Below are 13,334 nucleotides of genomic sequence, written 5' to 3'. Positions count from 1 at the left end.
TACATGATAACGTGGACTTCTCCTGCAGTTAAAAAATTATATCATTTGACATGATCCAAATACTGGCTTCTCTAAGTGAAAAGGATTTCTTTGATCTACTTGTGCTCACATGCGAAGTTGCTTTACAGTAAAAGATTGCTAAAGTGTATCTTGTATAACTGGAACCTAATGTAGGGATGATCTATGTTTATTCTTCTAGTTATGCCAGAGTTGTTTGTGGTCATTCGATCATCATCCTCTACTTCTTCCTCTGAAATGCAAGTTGTCTGTGTAAAGTGTCGCGGCAATTTTTCGTTGTGCCTATCCTTTTGAATGTATCATTGATCATTTCGACTGTGGAATTCCAGGGCAGTAGCCCATGTTTAGTTCAATTACTGTGCATAAGTGCTAATTTCTGGCTGTGTTTTTGTTCTGTATTTTGTGCAGGCATGGTTATGGAAGATGGCAAGCTATTATCGATGACAAAGAGTTGAGAATCCAAGAAGTTGTCTGTAAAGAGCTGAATCTTCCTTCTATAAGTTTACCCGTGCCTGGAGCGACTCAGCCACAAGTTCCTCCTGCTCCTGGAGCTTCTCAGCCGCTTCCCACTTCAGGGGTTTCACAAGCACAAGTTTCTGCTCCAGGAGTCCATCAAGCACCAAATGGTGTGAATACAGCTAATGCTGGAACTACTGGAAATCAAGTGAAGGCTGCTGATGAGACTAACCATGAACACTCACATGGCACAAGCGATCCTTCAAACAGAACCCAACTTTATCAAGATTCTTCTTTGTTATATCATTTGAGAGAGATGCAGAGAAGACAAGTTGAATTTATAAGGAAAAGGGTGATGCTTCTCGAGAATGCAATTAATGCTGAGTACCAGAGAGAAGTTGTTGTAAGTCGTCTTAAATTTTCAAAAACATCTGAAGTTCATTTGAATATACTTGGAAGTCCATCGGTCATGGATTTGTTTCCAAAGAGTGTAATAACAAACCTGGCTTCATCTTCTTTCCTTCTTTGTTTTTCCTCCTGGTGTCAAGTTATCTCAGAAGAAAAACTAAGACTTGTAGATCTAGTGTATGCTCCTTAAGAGCCACAGAACTATGAACCTGGTTTGGTTGGGGTCCTGTAGTCTTTAGGTATATTCTGTAGTCATTCCATGTTAGCAGGCTAGCCTTGTACAACTTCATGTTCCTGCTAGTTCTTAATCATTGAGTATGTGACCTTGTGATGGCCCCAACTATATAAAAGGCTAAATTTCTCTATGATTGTTAGAGCCTGCAAAATTTGATGTTTTCTGGGGAAAGAAACTTTTGGTGTGTTAGATATTACATTCTACACCCTTTCTCGACCAAGCTTAAATGAATAGAATTTCATGCGTTACTTGGTCTTTGTTTTATCACTGTCAAGACCAGTCTTTATTCCTTCTGCCTGTTTGGTAGATAAATCATGACTTATCCCAAATATATTGCTGTTCTATTAGTTGTTGTGAATGGCTTTTGGCCTTTGTTATTTGACTTGCTCATTTTCAAGCTTTATGATTGTTGTTTCTCATTTTGTTCCCATATGATTTAGGTTTTAATAGCTAAGATTTGCAGCTGCATTGGTTGATTTGATCATTTTTAGGACAGTTAAACCTGTATTAATGTGGTTTGTTTGTATCCATTTTCTTCCTTCAGGGTTACCCTGGGAAAGAGATGGAGTGTGACACCAAGATTGTAGACGAACCAAGTCGAAATGTCGAGGCAGCTGGCACTGAAATGATTGATAATTTCCCAAAACTTATTGCAATTTGTAAGTATTGTTATTCACTGCTTGAAGCTTCGCTAGTGTGTCAAGAAGCTACTGACTAGCATCCCATCATGCACTTCTGAATGCAGCTCCACAGGGAATCTCTGATGTTGCTTGTGATGGTGAAGCGGATCGTTTGAGTGTTGCTCAGCTTTACAATAAGGTGAATCTTCTGTTCCGGAACATATTTCAGGACTTCATCTTATATGCATAAATAGTAAAGAGTAGTCTGTGCAGCGCACGGGCCCAATCCCAATATAAATATATTGAATAAAATCGATGAAAGAGTAACTTTGATCACTCTCCATTTTTTTGACAATGGTAACAACTGTATATAAATCATCATCACAAAAGCTGGAAGCGAAAATTCCATCATTGAATCTACATCCAAAAGAGTAAAAACAATAGACTAACACTAAATCCTATCTCATCTTACAAGGATTGTAGGATCCTAGGATGTCTACTATATAAACTGGTCCATCTATATACTCTGAGTTGCACCAATAACAAAAACTTATAATGCAGTTCATCTTTAACTTTTGAAGAGAACTTCTGTTGCCCTCTAAAAACCTAGAGTTTCTCGCTTTCCAAATGGTGCACCATATTACTGCTGGGGCAATTCTCCATCTGTCTTTCTTTGTTAGTGCTACGACCACCCTCAAAATTCCAGCTAGTTAGTGCCTCTCCTGTTCTTCCGGTATCGTCCACCTTATGCCTCTGAAACTGGTAAACAGATTCCAAAGCTGGCTAACCACTTCAATGAAGAAACAGATCATTAATCATCTCTGCATTATGTTCACAAAAATAACATCTCGAGCACATATGTTAGCCCCTCTTCATTAGGGTTATGTAGCTAAAACCAGTGCAAGAAAGTGAAATTGAAAGCAAGCCAAATTCATACCAATATCAAAGATTGAATGTTTAGAAAATGATAATGTGAGACTGAAATAGTTTAAAATTTTGAAACCAAACTTGGAAATGAAATGTGTGGAGTAATCCAATTTAAAAAATTGGCAATATTTGTACACTTAATTTAATGATCTCATGGGCTAGAAAATTTTAAAACATTGTATGAATAAATTATGTGTACTTTCAATCAAACAATACTTAATGTGTATTATTTTCTCTGTGATATAGTGTTCACATATATTTTATCGGAACACTATTATAACTTCAAATACGCTGTGGTTTAAATACCTATTGTTTCTTGTTCCCGTTACTATTTTTTCTGGACTTCCTTTGTCTTGAGCCGGGGGTCTATCGGAAACAGCCTTTCAATCTCACCTCTGGGGCAATGATATGGACTGCATACACTTACTCTCCCCAAACCCCACTTTTCGGGAATATATTGGGTATGTTGTTGTTGTTGACAAAACTAAATATTGAGCGTGAAATAATGCAGTAAAGGATCAAATCAATGGACAAAAAGAAACCTGCAAAAAGTTTACCTAATAAAGCTAGCCAATAGGCTGAAAGGCAGCAAAATAAATGGCAGTAGATATTCCAGGTATCACCACGTATAAAACCCTGTCCAGATTACATAAATATCCCCATCATCAAGCAAGCATGTTGACGGAGATGAGCCTGCTAACTCTGTCTTATAGAATAAGAGAATTTGCATATTACCAGAAAATATGGAACAAAACATATTTTCACAGCAAGGGTTGTGAAGTAGATGTTTTGTGCTTTCTTTTCTTTTCTTTTGCAGATGTGCAAGGTACTTTCTGACAATGGTGAAGATTCATTTAATGCAGTAGCAAGTCAGCCAGCTAATGTCGCAATAAAAAAGGACCTCCTTCCACTGGAGTCGTTTTTCCAAGAGATGAAACGAGTACTTTCTTCAGCGCATCAAAAACCTCAAGAAGATTGGAAGCCCGAAGGTGTCAAACCCTCTCCAGTTCCATCATTTCTAGGGGATGGTAGGCTTCACAGTGCTGAGGAACGGCATGACAATTTTCCAACAGGTACAGAATCTGAATCCGTGAGTATTAGCAATTTAACAGCTCCGAGAACAACAGGAAGCAATGAGCCCCACAATATTAGCCCTTCGGAGATACTGATATAGAGATGATGGAGAAGCAGGATGATACTGTTGTTAGCACCACCAATGTTGCAATGGATATATCAGAATGAAACCAGTTAAAAAAAGGGCATTACATTTGTGACTGAGAGTAGACTATATAGGGAAATTGACAACCTCCTAGGAAACCATCATTAGAATGACTACAAGAGAGCAACTGTTTTCCTTCCCTTATTTGTGTTTTCCGCTCTCCCCTTGAAACACAAGAACATACTTTTCTTATAACCGGCATAAGCAGAAGAGATTAGCGTCTAGCGTCTTGATCGATTGACTGGATCAAACTACGAAAGAGTGACAAGAAGTCTGTAGGGTGGATGGAGGGCAAGTACGCTGGACTCCATTTCCTATCAGCATGCCATGTATATTTATATTTATATGGGACCATACTGTAACCTTGTAGCTTCAATATTGACAACATCCCATATGTGTTGGAAATGTTGTCACATATTTAACTGTCCTTTTTAAATTTCGTACTTGGAAGAAAAAAAAAATTTACTTTGCATTTCTTGATTTTCACATGTATAGCCGCATTCATCAGTGAAGTCTACTGCATGTAGTATCATTTAAATTATAATAATTACCTTAGGTACAAATTTTCCATCATCCTTGTAATAAAATTGCATAGGGTGGAAATTACGTGAAAGTATTACTAATATAGAGTATTTAGTTGAGAGACTTTTTAACAACATGGGTCGATTTGCTAGTAGGATCTATTTTTGTCCCTTGTCTATCATAACAGGATTTTATTTGTCCCTTAACATATAACCCACAGCGTCTTTATGGCCTGTATGAGATTTGTTTTTCTTCCTTCAAAAAAAAAAAACACTTTCTTTTTGGTCATTTTCCGCTCAAAAATATTTTTTGAAAAGATTATCAAAATACAATCCGTTTAACTAAAGTATTTTTCAAATAATTTTATCAAACACAAGTTTTTTTTTAAAAAAAGTATTTTTCTGAAAGCTATTTTATAAAAGTGTTTCTCAAGTAAGTAATTTTCTAATAGCAATCTCAAACAGGCTCTCACATAATGGGATTTGGGAAGAGTTGAACTGCAAAAAGGACTTAAAAATTAATGGCGTTTATTAAAAAAATATACTATTACAAAATACAAATTATATAGTTAAAAAAATATTGATTTATTGATCAACTTTTGAATTGACAGAAAAATAAATCGGTCAGTTTGTGTTTGGATCAAAAATTGATAAATAAAAAATGGAACAATTCGATCATTTTGATTCCATATTTTTAATTTATTTTAATTTAACTGATTTGGTTTGGTCTATCTTATTTTGAAAATAAAATAAAATTATTTTCAGTTGATTTTGTTTTACAGAAAGTTAGAATCAAATCGATTGAATCTATCAGTTTTTTTGATAAGTTTTTATCATGTGTTTTTAATGGTCATTATTAGTTTCTAATACTGCTTAGTTGGAATAAGAATGATCCACTCTAACAAACTTAAAAAAAGCTAAAGATATTTTACCTGGCCAAACTCTAAATTTGGCCATTGCTATTCCACACATTCTCTCTTTCATTTTACTTTATTCATGAATTGATATTCACTTAAAAAAAATATTTATTTAAAATTTATTTTACTTAACTAACTTATTATTTATACTTTGAAATTTCATATTTTACGCAGTCATTAAAGGATAGAAATAATATTAGAAGAAAATGATAAGCCTTTTTTTATCTCATAAATTTGGATAAGCGCTCCCTCTATTTTGTTTTACTTGACTCTTATCGACTTGACACACTTCTGAATTTTTTTTAAATAAAAAATTTATTTTACCAAGTTAATCTTACTAATGATGCTTTGCAATTCTAATCGTTTGATTGGGAATAAGTTATCCCAAGATTAATTATCCAACCACGTATATGAAATAACTTATTCCACCAATATGATTTAAATGTTGGGATAAGTAATCTCAAAACTAACTAATATCTCCAACCAAACGCACCTTATACCTCATACCAAACGATTCTTAAGTAGATTATTTTATATAGTTATTTAATATTAAGGATAGAAAGAAAAATTTTAACAAAATTATTTTGACTTCATAATTTTGTGGACTACTTCCCCTGAGGTAGTGGTATGAATTGTGTACACTTTACCCTCTTCAGACTCCACTATGTGAGAATATACTGAGTTTGTTGTTATTGCTATTGTATTTTGATTTCATAAGATGAATAATTAAATTTAAAGAACTATTTTTAATATATAGGAGCAAGTAAATGAAACGAGGGAATAAATTGAAATATATATTTTTATCAAAGTGCTAAGTAAGTAAAATGAAAGAGAGAGTATTTTGTTAATTTGAGTTTAATTGGAGGATGTTTTAGGCTACTAAAATACTTTAGAGTTGAGAATATGGTTAGTTTTGAGGGCTCAATCTCCACTAACGAAACGCACCCTTATTGGTTTTCCCCCAAATTTCATTCAGTTCCCTCGTTCTTCTTCTTGTTTTCTTCTTGTTCAGCAGAGAGAAAGAGATTGTAGAATCTTCCATTCTGTTGGATCGTTGCTCACTTTCTCATGGATCCTCCTACCTCTTGGGATACCTTGCGAAAGCAGGTAACCCCTACATTCCTTCATATCCATTTTCTAATTTTTTTTTTTTTAAAAATTTGGGTATAAATTTATGTAAACAAAAAAATTAGACCATTTTTTGGTTTGTGCATATTGACTATGTTAATCTTCTCTGTATCGTTCCAATTGTGCTGTCGGTTGTGCAATTTTCCGATTTTTTTTTTTTTTTTTTGGGTGTTGATGCTTGGATTTGAGTGATGAAATTGAATAGATCTATGTTACGGAGGGTGATGTAGAGGTACGAATGTATTGATCCGGATCTGATGATACTGTGTACAAGAATCGAAAGGTACAATGATTTAGCCGTGTAGCGAGAGTGTAGACTCTGGAATTATTCTAAAATGCAGGATCAGATTCTAGTTGTAAGTTGTTGGATTTTTTAGAATTGCTAAAACAACAACATCGTACCCCTAACTTATAAGGTGAAGAGGTTGTTTCCAATAGAACATTGGCTCTAAAAAAGGGGGTGTGGTGTGTGTGTGTTTGTGTGTGTGAAGAAGCCATGGTTTTCATGGATTGCTGGTTAGGATATATAAACTGGATTGATTATCTTGTTGTTTATCATGATGTAATGCTGCTCTCTCCAGAAGGGAAGCATGTGCTTTATTGATGGAGTGCGTGTTTTAATTTCCTTGTAGATGTAATTTTCTTATTGCATAAGTTTCACTAGAGAAGCATTGGGAGATTAGTTTGGGGTACTGCAACGATTACTGATCATATTTCTTTTTACTCTTGAGGGGTAAATCTTAGAAGATATCTGTAATGGTTCTTGCTTTCTATTTGAATGGAGCCTAAAAGAGTGATACAAATTGTTGATTTTTTAATTTTTTGGTTAACAATCTGGACTATTACTACTTCCATTGGTGCTTGGAGATGTGATCATACACGACTGTGTTAATAGTTATGTATGTGGTTTTGACTGAGACTTGATTGGTTTTCTTCCAAATCCACACTACCAAAGGCATGAAATATCTCATATACAAAGTGAATGAGAACGGTAGAATTCAAGATTTTTGGGATTCTAAACATATTATCTTTGTCAATGATCTGCACAAGAAGCAGTCCCCCATATTGTACTTTTTGAGATCTTATCACAGAGAACATGATCATTTTTGCATGATCCCAAGTATAGCTTTTAATATATTCTTCCATGCCAAACCTACGATGTTATTACATCCAAAATCAAATCTTCAAATGTTGAGTCTCTCATTGTGAAGCTTCATTGTACCATATTCCGACTCTGCACTGAGATATCCCTAGGCATAAGGATTAATAAACCCCAACAGATGAAATATTTGACAAAAATGATGTCAAAGGGAAAATGATCTATTAGGCAGCTATCATCCATGTCTTGAAATTCAATTCTTTGTTCCTTTTATACTATACAGATTTGATAGGACTAATTGAAATAGGATGACACTTGAATATATGTTAAATTGAGTTCTTCTATCTGCCAAAATGGTTTCGGGTTAACATCAGGTTTATTTAGATATCAGGGCCATGGTAAATCAAAGGACTTGTTGAGGGATAGGATGAGCTTGTTTTTGGAGTTTACATAGTCTAGCAGAGACTCAAGGATGAGGATATGGGAGGTCCTAACGTTGCCAACTTATATTAGATGTTAAGCCATTAGGAGACCATATCACATAGGAAAACTCAATGTGGGCAATTTTGATTGGGGACTTATAACATGCATAAAGATGAGTTTCTCACTTTGTTAGTTTCTTGGTTGCAATTTGAAGAAAGCATTTTATGAGTATTCCAAAGTTTGTGCTAGGTTGAACCGGTATCGCTTTAGATTTAGTTCTTAGTGTAGGAGCCCTCAAATACCACTCTTCTCGCTTAGTCCAAGCATTGTTGCTCGTCTGAACTTATGATAAGAATGCCTGTAGAGTTCTCCAAGGGTGTGGAAATCGCCGGAATCATGACAAATGGTTTGCATGTGCCATGTGGCAGGGATAACTTATAGTTGATCCTCTTATCTTTGCTTGATTCAGCTCAGCTTCAGATTGGAAAATTGATCTTTTTGGTCATGTGGTGAAGTTTTTGTTGAAATCTCATTTTTAATTGCTTCTATATTTTCTTCATATATATAAAAAACCATTCTTATGCTGGTATTACACATCCAACTAGGCAAGGATGCTTGAAGCTCAGCTGGATGAGCAGATGCATTTGTATCGGAGGTTCGTTTCAAACAAAACTGGCAATGCTAATGATAATGATCTTGAATCTAATATAGATCAGCTGCTCAAGCAGCTTCAACAAGTAAATTCACAAATGCAAGCATGGGTTTCATCGGGAGGATCTGAGATCTTTTCTCATACACTGACTCGCCATCAAGAAATTCTTCAAGATCTTTTTCAGGTAAAAGTCTTTTTTCCCAATGGATCTTGCTGCATATTTATTATATAAAGAGATTCTGCGAAGACAAGCCATTGAAATTGTGTTGTAATGGAATTATATGCCAAGCAAAATGCTTGTGCCTTGTCGCATTGGCCTTTGGTTCAAAGGCAAAGGTAGTACAGCACAGAATGTATGATAGACTTACATCATGAGTTTGAAACCTTTCTCTTGCACCACGTCTGGTATTTAAGTGGAGAAGGGTATAAGGGGCCCACTATCCCCGAGTGTCAAAGCTTAAAGAATGAATTTCTTAGTCATCATTTAATGGTAAGGTGGGAAGCTTGATATTCAGAGTTCCTAAGACAAGCTTGCCCTTGCAAATTAATTTAATGTATAACGGGGTCTATTTCACCTAATTGTTATTCTGGGAACAGTGACAGAGGGCGTTGTCACTTGTCAGTATTGTCATGACTATCAACGCCGCTTACAAGTTACAACCATCTGATTAATAAAGAGTATGGCATATGTGGTTTGTTGTGTTGAACTATCTGAAGGGCCAAATAAGCCAAGATGAACTTCAATAAATGAAAGAAATTTGCTGAACATGGTAAGACTATTTGATGGGATCCAAAATTTAAATGAAGGCCTATGTTGAGAAGCAGTTTTATTCACAGCGAGAACTAAGAGGAAGAATGGGTGATGCTTTTAGAATCCTCTCTAGACAACTTCTAGTTCTAGCAAATTGACTGAACATGGTTTAATTGTGTTGCTGTTGAACAGTTGTAACTGACAAATTGGTCCGTGGGTTATTGGATTTAGGATGTAGTAACTTCTTTGATTGTGTTGCTGAGGACAGTTGAAAATAGCAGACAGGTCTGTGGGTAAATGGGGAAATTGATGATTGATCCAGAGTACTGGTCAAGCTTTTGGCCCAGCAAAACGCTTCTCTTACCTAATGCATCCCTGATCCCACGTCTTCAAATGCTTTGAGGTGGATCTATTTATTTGGTCTAAGCACATGATACAACCCAACTGGTTGTTTTTTATTTATTTTTTTCCTCTTGCAAAATGATGTACTTAATAAAATTATATGAGGAGTTTCAAGAAAGAAAACATAATATCACCATGCGTGCAAAAATACATAATATGGCAAAACAAGAATGCGAGAACTTTGGATATATTTGGTAACTTAAACTTACTGTACCACACATACACTGTACACATGCTAATATGTACTTACAACATCTATTGTTGAATAGTTAAAGACTTAAATCAAAGACAAACTGAAAGAAAATTAAGTTAATCAGTGATTTCATTACCAAAGTAAACCAGGGTATCCTGAACAGTGGAAATTCTCAAAGTATGACATAAATTATGGTATTGGGGAATCAGTGAATATTTGATCATGGAATCATACTTCGCAAAGAGATGCATGTGTCATTGTACAACCCCCAAATGTCTAATAGCAGCTTGTTTGCATTTCCCAGTGGACAATTTCTGATATGTCATGGAATGATTGGTAAAATGTCCTCTTATCAAATTAGGTAATGATACTCAAAACTTTCTTGTTGGACTGTAGGAGTTTAATCGGCTCCGTTCAAGTTACAGAGCTAAGAAAGAGCATGCTTCATTGCTTGAAGATTTTAGGGAGTTCGACCGGACCAGGTTAGATCTGGAAGATGGTAGCGGGTCTCACGACCAAGCACTCCTTAATGAACGTGCTGCACTCCATAGGAGTACTGGACAGGTAAAATTACAAAGTTCCTTTGATATGTCAATGGTGAATAACCTTCCTTGTCATGTGAAGTAAATTCCACCACTAGTTATGATGTTGGATCCCTCTTTTCATACGTGAAATTATTTCTCAAACACTTGGTGCTGCCTCTAAACTTACTTTTGTTTCTTGCTTCTCTTTCAATGTGGATTTCTTGCTCTCCTTATATGATAGTTGGGGGATGCACTAAACATGAGATTTTTTTCTTTTTTTCGGGGGGAGGAGGGGGGGGTAACCGTGGTGTCCGGGCCAACTTTCGCTCACCTCGACTAAATCCATGGGTACCTGCCACCTCTCATTAGCCATAGATATCAGGTTCCCAAGGCAAGGCTACAGATGGGAAGAATCACTTAAAGTTTTTTTTTCTCTGCTAGGATTCGAACCTGAGACTTCAGGCTCTCAACCCACTTCATTGACCACTAGGCCACACCCTTTGGCATGGTAAACGTGAGGTATAGACATTCAAATAATGTAAAAATTAAAAACTTTGTCAGGATAATTGATCAGTGGACTTTAAACCATAACAATATGCTACGATATACATAGCTTCAAAACATTGCACCTGAGTAACAGCTGTTAAGAAAGGAAATACTGAAATCTAGAAGAATGCAAAGCCTTGTCCAGATGGCCACAGATTTTCTAGGGACATTGTAATTTCTAAGAGTACTTATTTTATTCGAGTAATCATGCGCTGTTCTTTCTGCTGTTAATTTTATCGCTGTGCATATTTTGTATTCAATTGCTGACTTCTTGATATAGATGGATGGTGTAATTTCTCAAGCTCAAGAAACAATAAAGACACTTATGTTTCAAAGATCAACATTTGGTGGCATTAATTCAAAACTGAGCAATGTCATCAGTCGCCTTCCAACGGTAAGTAAACTGTGTTTTAAGCACCCTGTTTATGCTTTTCTTGAATATCTAGAGGTGAGCTGAAGCAGGAGAGCTTAAAATTCTCATTGTAAATTTTGATGGCATTTGCTACGAGCGGCTCCATTGATCTGATCAAGATGAGTCATCTCTTTAGTTCTTGTTTTTGAGTATGTTATCCCTCCAAGTGTCCTCAAGGGATTGCTTGGCATTGGAACTTGGGAGCAACAACATGGGATTCCAGTTTTGGTCCCAGACAGAATGCCAAATCCATTTTGGTGAATAGATTTACTACATGTGGTGTTACAGTAACAGGTCCCCACTAATTAATTGGAGTACCTGCAAGTTAATCCAGACATCACTGCCATAAAGAAAAAAGGGAAAAAGGTTCAAATTTGTCCCTATACTATCCATAATTTCTCATTTTTCCCTTCGTTACACTTTTGGTCCATTTATGGTATTTTCCCTCACCGTTAACGTAGCTCCGACGTGAATTGGATGGACTCTAATTAATGTTCTACAGTATAAATGCTTCGAGGAAAACAATGCCCAAATTTAGCCCTCAGCTGTTGACTATGGTTGAAACATTACCCTCAGGTTGGGCTCCGGTAAAGGGCTAGAGCAAGTTAGACTTTTTCGTTATAGCGGGGGTAATATTATACCAGAAGTTTAACAGATGCTCAATTTTGGCTATTGCACGGGCAAATTTGACCATTTTCCTAAATTTAAAAATACAATAAGATGAATATGACATTGAAATAAAGTAGTTATAGATCTTTACGAAGTATTCTTAGCCTTAGAGGTGTTTGTTGACATCTGCAAGCTCTAGGATACTTGAGAGGAAAGTGATCTTGTAAGCAGCATATTTTTCGCTCCCCCCCCCTTAAAAAGTGTCGGTGCATCACATTGTTAAATATCTGCAGAAACCTTCTGTTACAGATGGGATCGATCTCCTTATTTCTTATTTGGTCTTCCTCAATTTTGCAGGTTAACCATATTCTTTCAGCAATAAAGAAGAAAAAGTCTATGGATACTGTCATTCTTTCATTAGTTGCCTCTGTGTGCATGTTTCTCATTTTGGTTTACTGGATGACGAAATGAGACAGTAATTAATTGGACTCTTGATGGGGCTTGGAGCACTGTCTTTGCTCGTTTGTATCTTTTTGTATATTCACACCCAGTGAATTTTGTAACTTTCATTTTTATACGTGTAAGGTGGTATCTTGAATTGGTACAATGCATGCAGTTGCTCGTGTATGTTTTGCCAATTCCAAGTATCAACATAATTCACCGTTTGTAGTTTTTGGGGCGTGAAAGTGAAAAAACTCAGTTGCTGCAACAGAGTAGATCGTGATCACTAATATGAAGGCTAGTTTATATGCAAATTTCTGTCTAATGTATAGGAGATGATGAAACCACCAAATACTGGAATTAACGAGCAAGGACACGTAATTCAAATGCATTTTGTTTTTGAAACGTGTATAATTTAAGTCTGGACCCTAAGCCATAAATTGTAAAACACTAACTTTTTGATTCATAATAACATACTTTTCTCACTGTTGGTTTGGAGATTACTAGAAAGATGCTTAAAGGACTTGGAATGCCTGGTAAATGGTGATATACATATCAATAATCAACTTTAAAAAGGTAATGGATTTTCATTTCTTTTTACCTCTTGGCAAAAGCAGCATTTGCCACCCCAAGCTAATTATTTCGTTGCATGGCAGCATATGACCAATGTCAAAGTGGAAACGATTCATCAGTGCGTTCTGTTTTTTCTTATCTTATTCTAGGAAGTATTGTCGATGGTCCTTAAATATTCTTGCAACAAAACTGTTTAGCAAAGCTGAAGAGCCAGTACTCCAAATAAAAGAATTTGGTTATACAAGTATGACTCCATTTCA

At 35.8% G+C, this 13,334-nt stretch overlaps 2 protein-coding genes across 4 annotated transcripts in view; both read left to right on the top strand.

Annotated features, from left to right (window-relative positions):
* Positions 1-4,355, top strand: part of LOC107872831 (CHD3-type chromatin-remodeling factor PICKLE) — a 42,165-nt gene extending 37,810 nt beyond the window's left edge. For 2 of the 3 annotated variants that reach the window (XM_047413622.1, XM_047413621.1), the window contains exons 28-31: positions 427-877; positions 1,662-1,776; positions 1,863-1,936; positions 3,482-4,355. In XM_047413622.1, coding sequence (XP_047269578.1) covers positions 427-877; positions 1,662-1,776; positions 1,863-1,936; positions 3,482-3,838 — 997 coding nt within the window. In that variant the 3' untranslated portion in view covers positions 3,839-4,355. The remainder of the gene's footprint in view (positions 1-426; positions 878-1,661; positions 1,777-1,862; positions 1,937-3,481) is intronic. The other variant, XM_047413623.1, reaches the window with a different exon arrangement.
* A 1,747-nt stretch (positions 4,356-6,102) lies between these two features.
* Positions 6,103-12,986, top strand: LOC107872830 (Golgi SNAP receptor complex member 1-1). Its single transcript, XM_016719452.2, has 5 exons — positions 6,103-6,428; positions 8,577-8,807; positions 10,366-10,533; positions 11,320-11,433; positions 12,418-12,986. Exons 1-5 carry the CDS (start codon positions 6,390-6,392, stop codon positions 12,529-12,531), a joined length of 666 nt encoding a protein of 221 aa, XP_016574938.1. The 5' UTR covers positions 6,103-6,389; the 3' UTR covers positions 12,532-12,986.
* The last annotated feature ends 348 nt before the right edge of the window (positions 12,987-13,334 follow it).

Source organism: Capsicum annuum, chromosome 6, assembly GCF_002878395.1.
Source record: "Capsicum annuum cultivar UCD-10X-F1 chromosome 6, UCD10Xv1.1, whole genome shotgun sequence".
NCBI classification, from domain to species: Eukaryota; Viridiplantae; Streptophyta; class Magnoliopsida; order Solanales; family Solanaceae; genus Capsicum; species Capsicum annuum.
Note: the sequence above shows the minus strand (reverse complement) of the source record. Positions and strands in the feature narration are given on the sequence as shown.

Excerpts from the sequence above, each read along its gene's own strand:
- LOC107872830 (XM_016719452.2), top strand. The coding sequence starts at position 6,390 with ATGGATCCTCCTACCTCTTGGGATACCTTGCGAAAGCAG. Across the intron at positions 6,429-8,576 it reads GGGATACCTTGCGAAAGCAG|GCAAGGATGCTTGAAGCTCA; the intron begins GTAACCCCTACA and ends ACATCCAACTAG. Across the intron at positions 11,434-12,417 it reads TCATCAGTCGCCTTCCAACG|GTTAACCATATTCTTTCAGC; the intron begins GTAAGTAAACTG and ends TCAATTTTGCAG.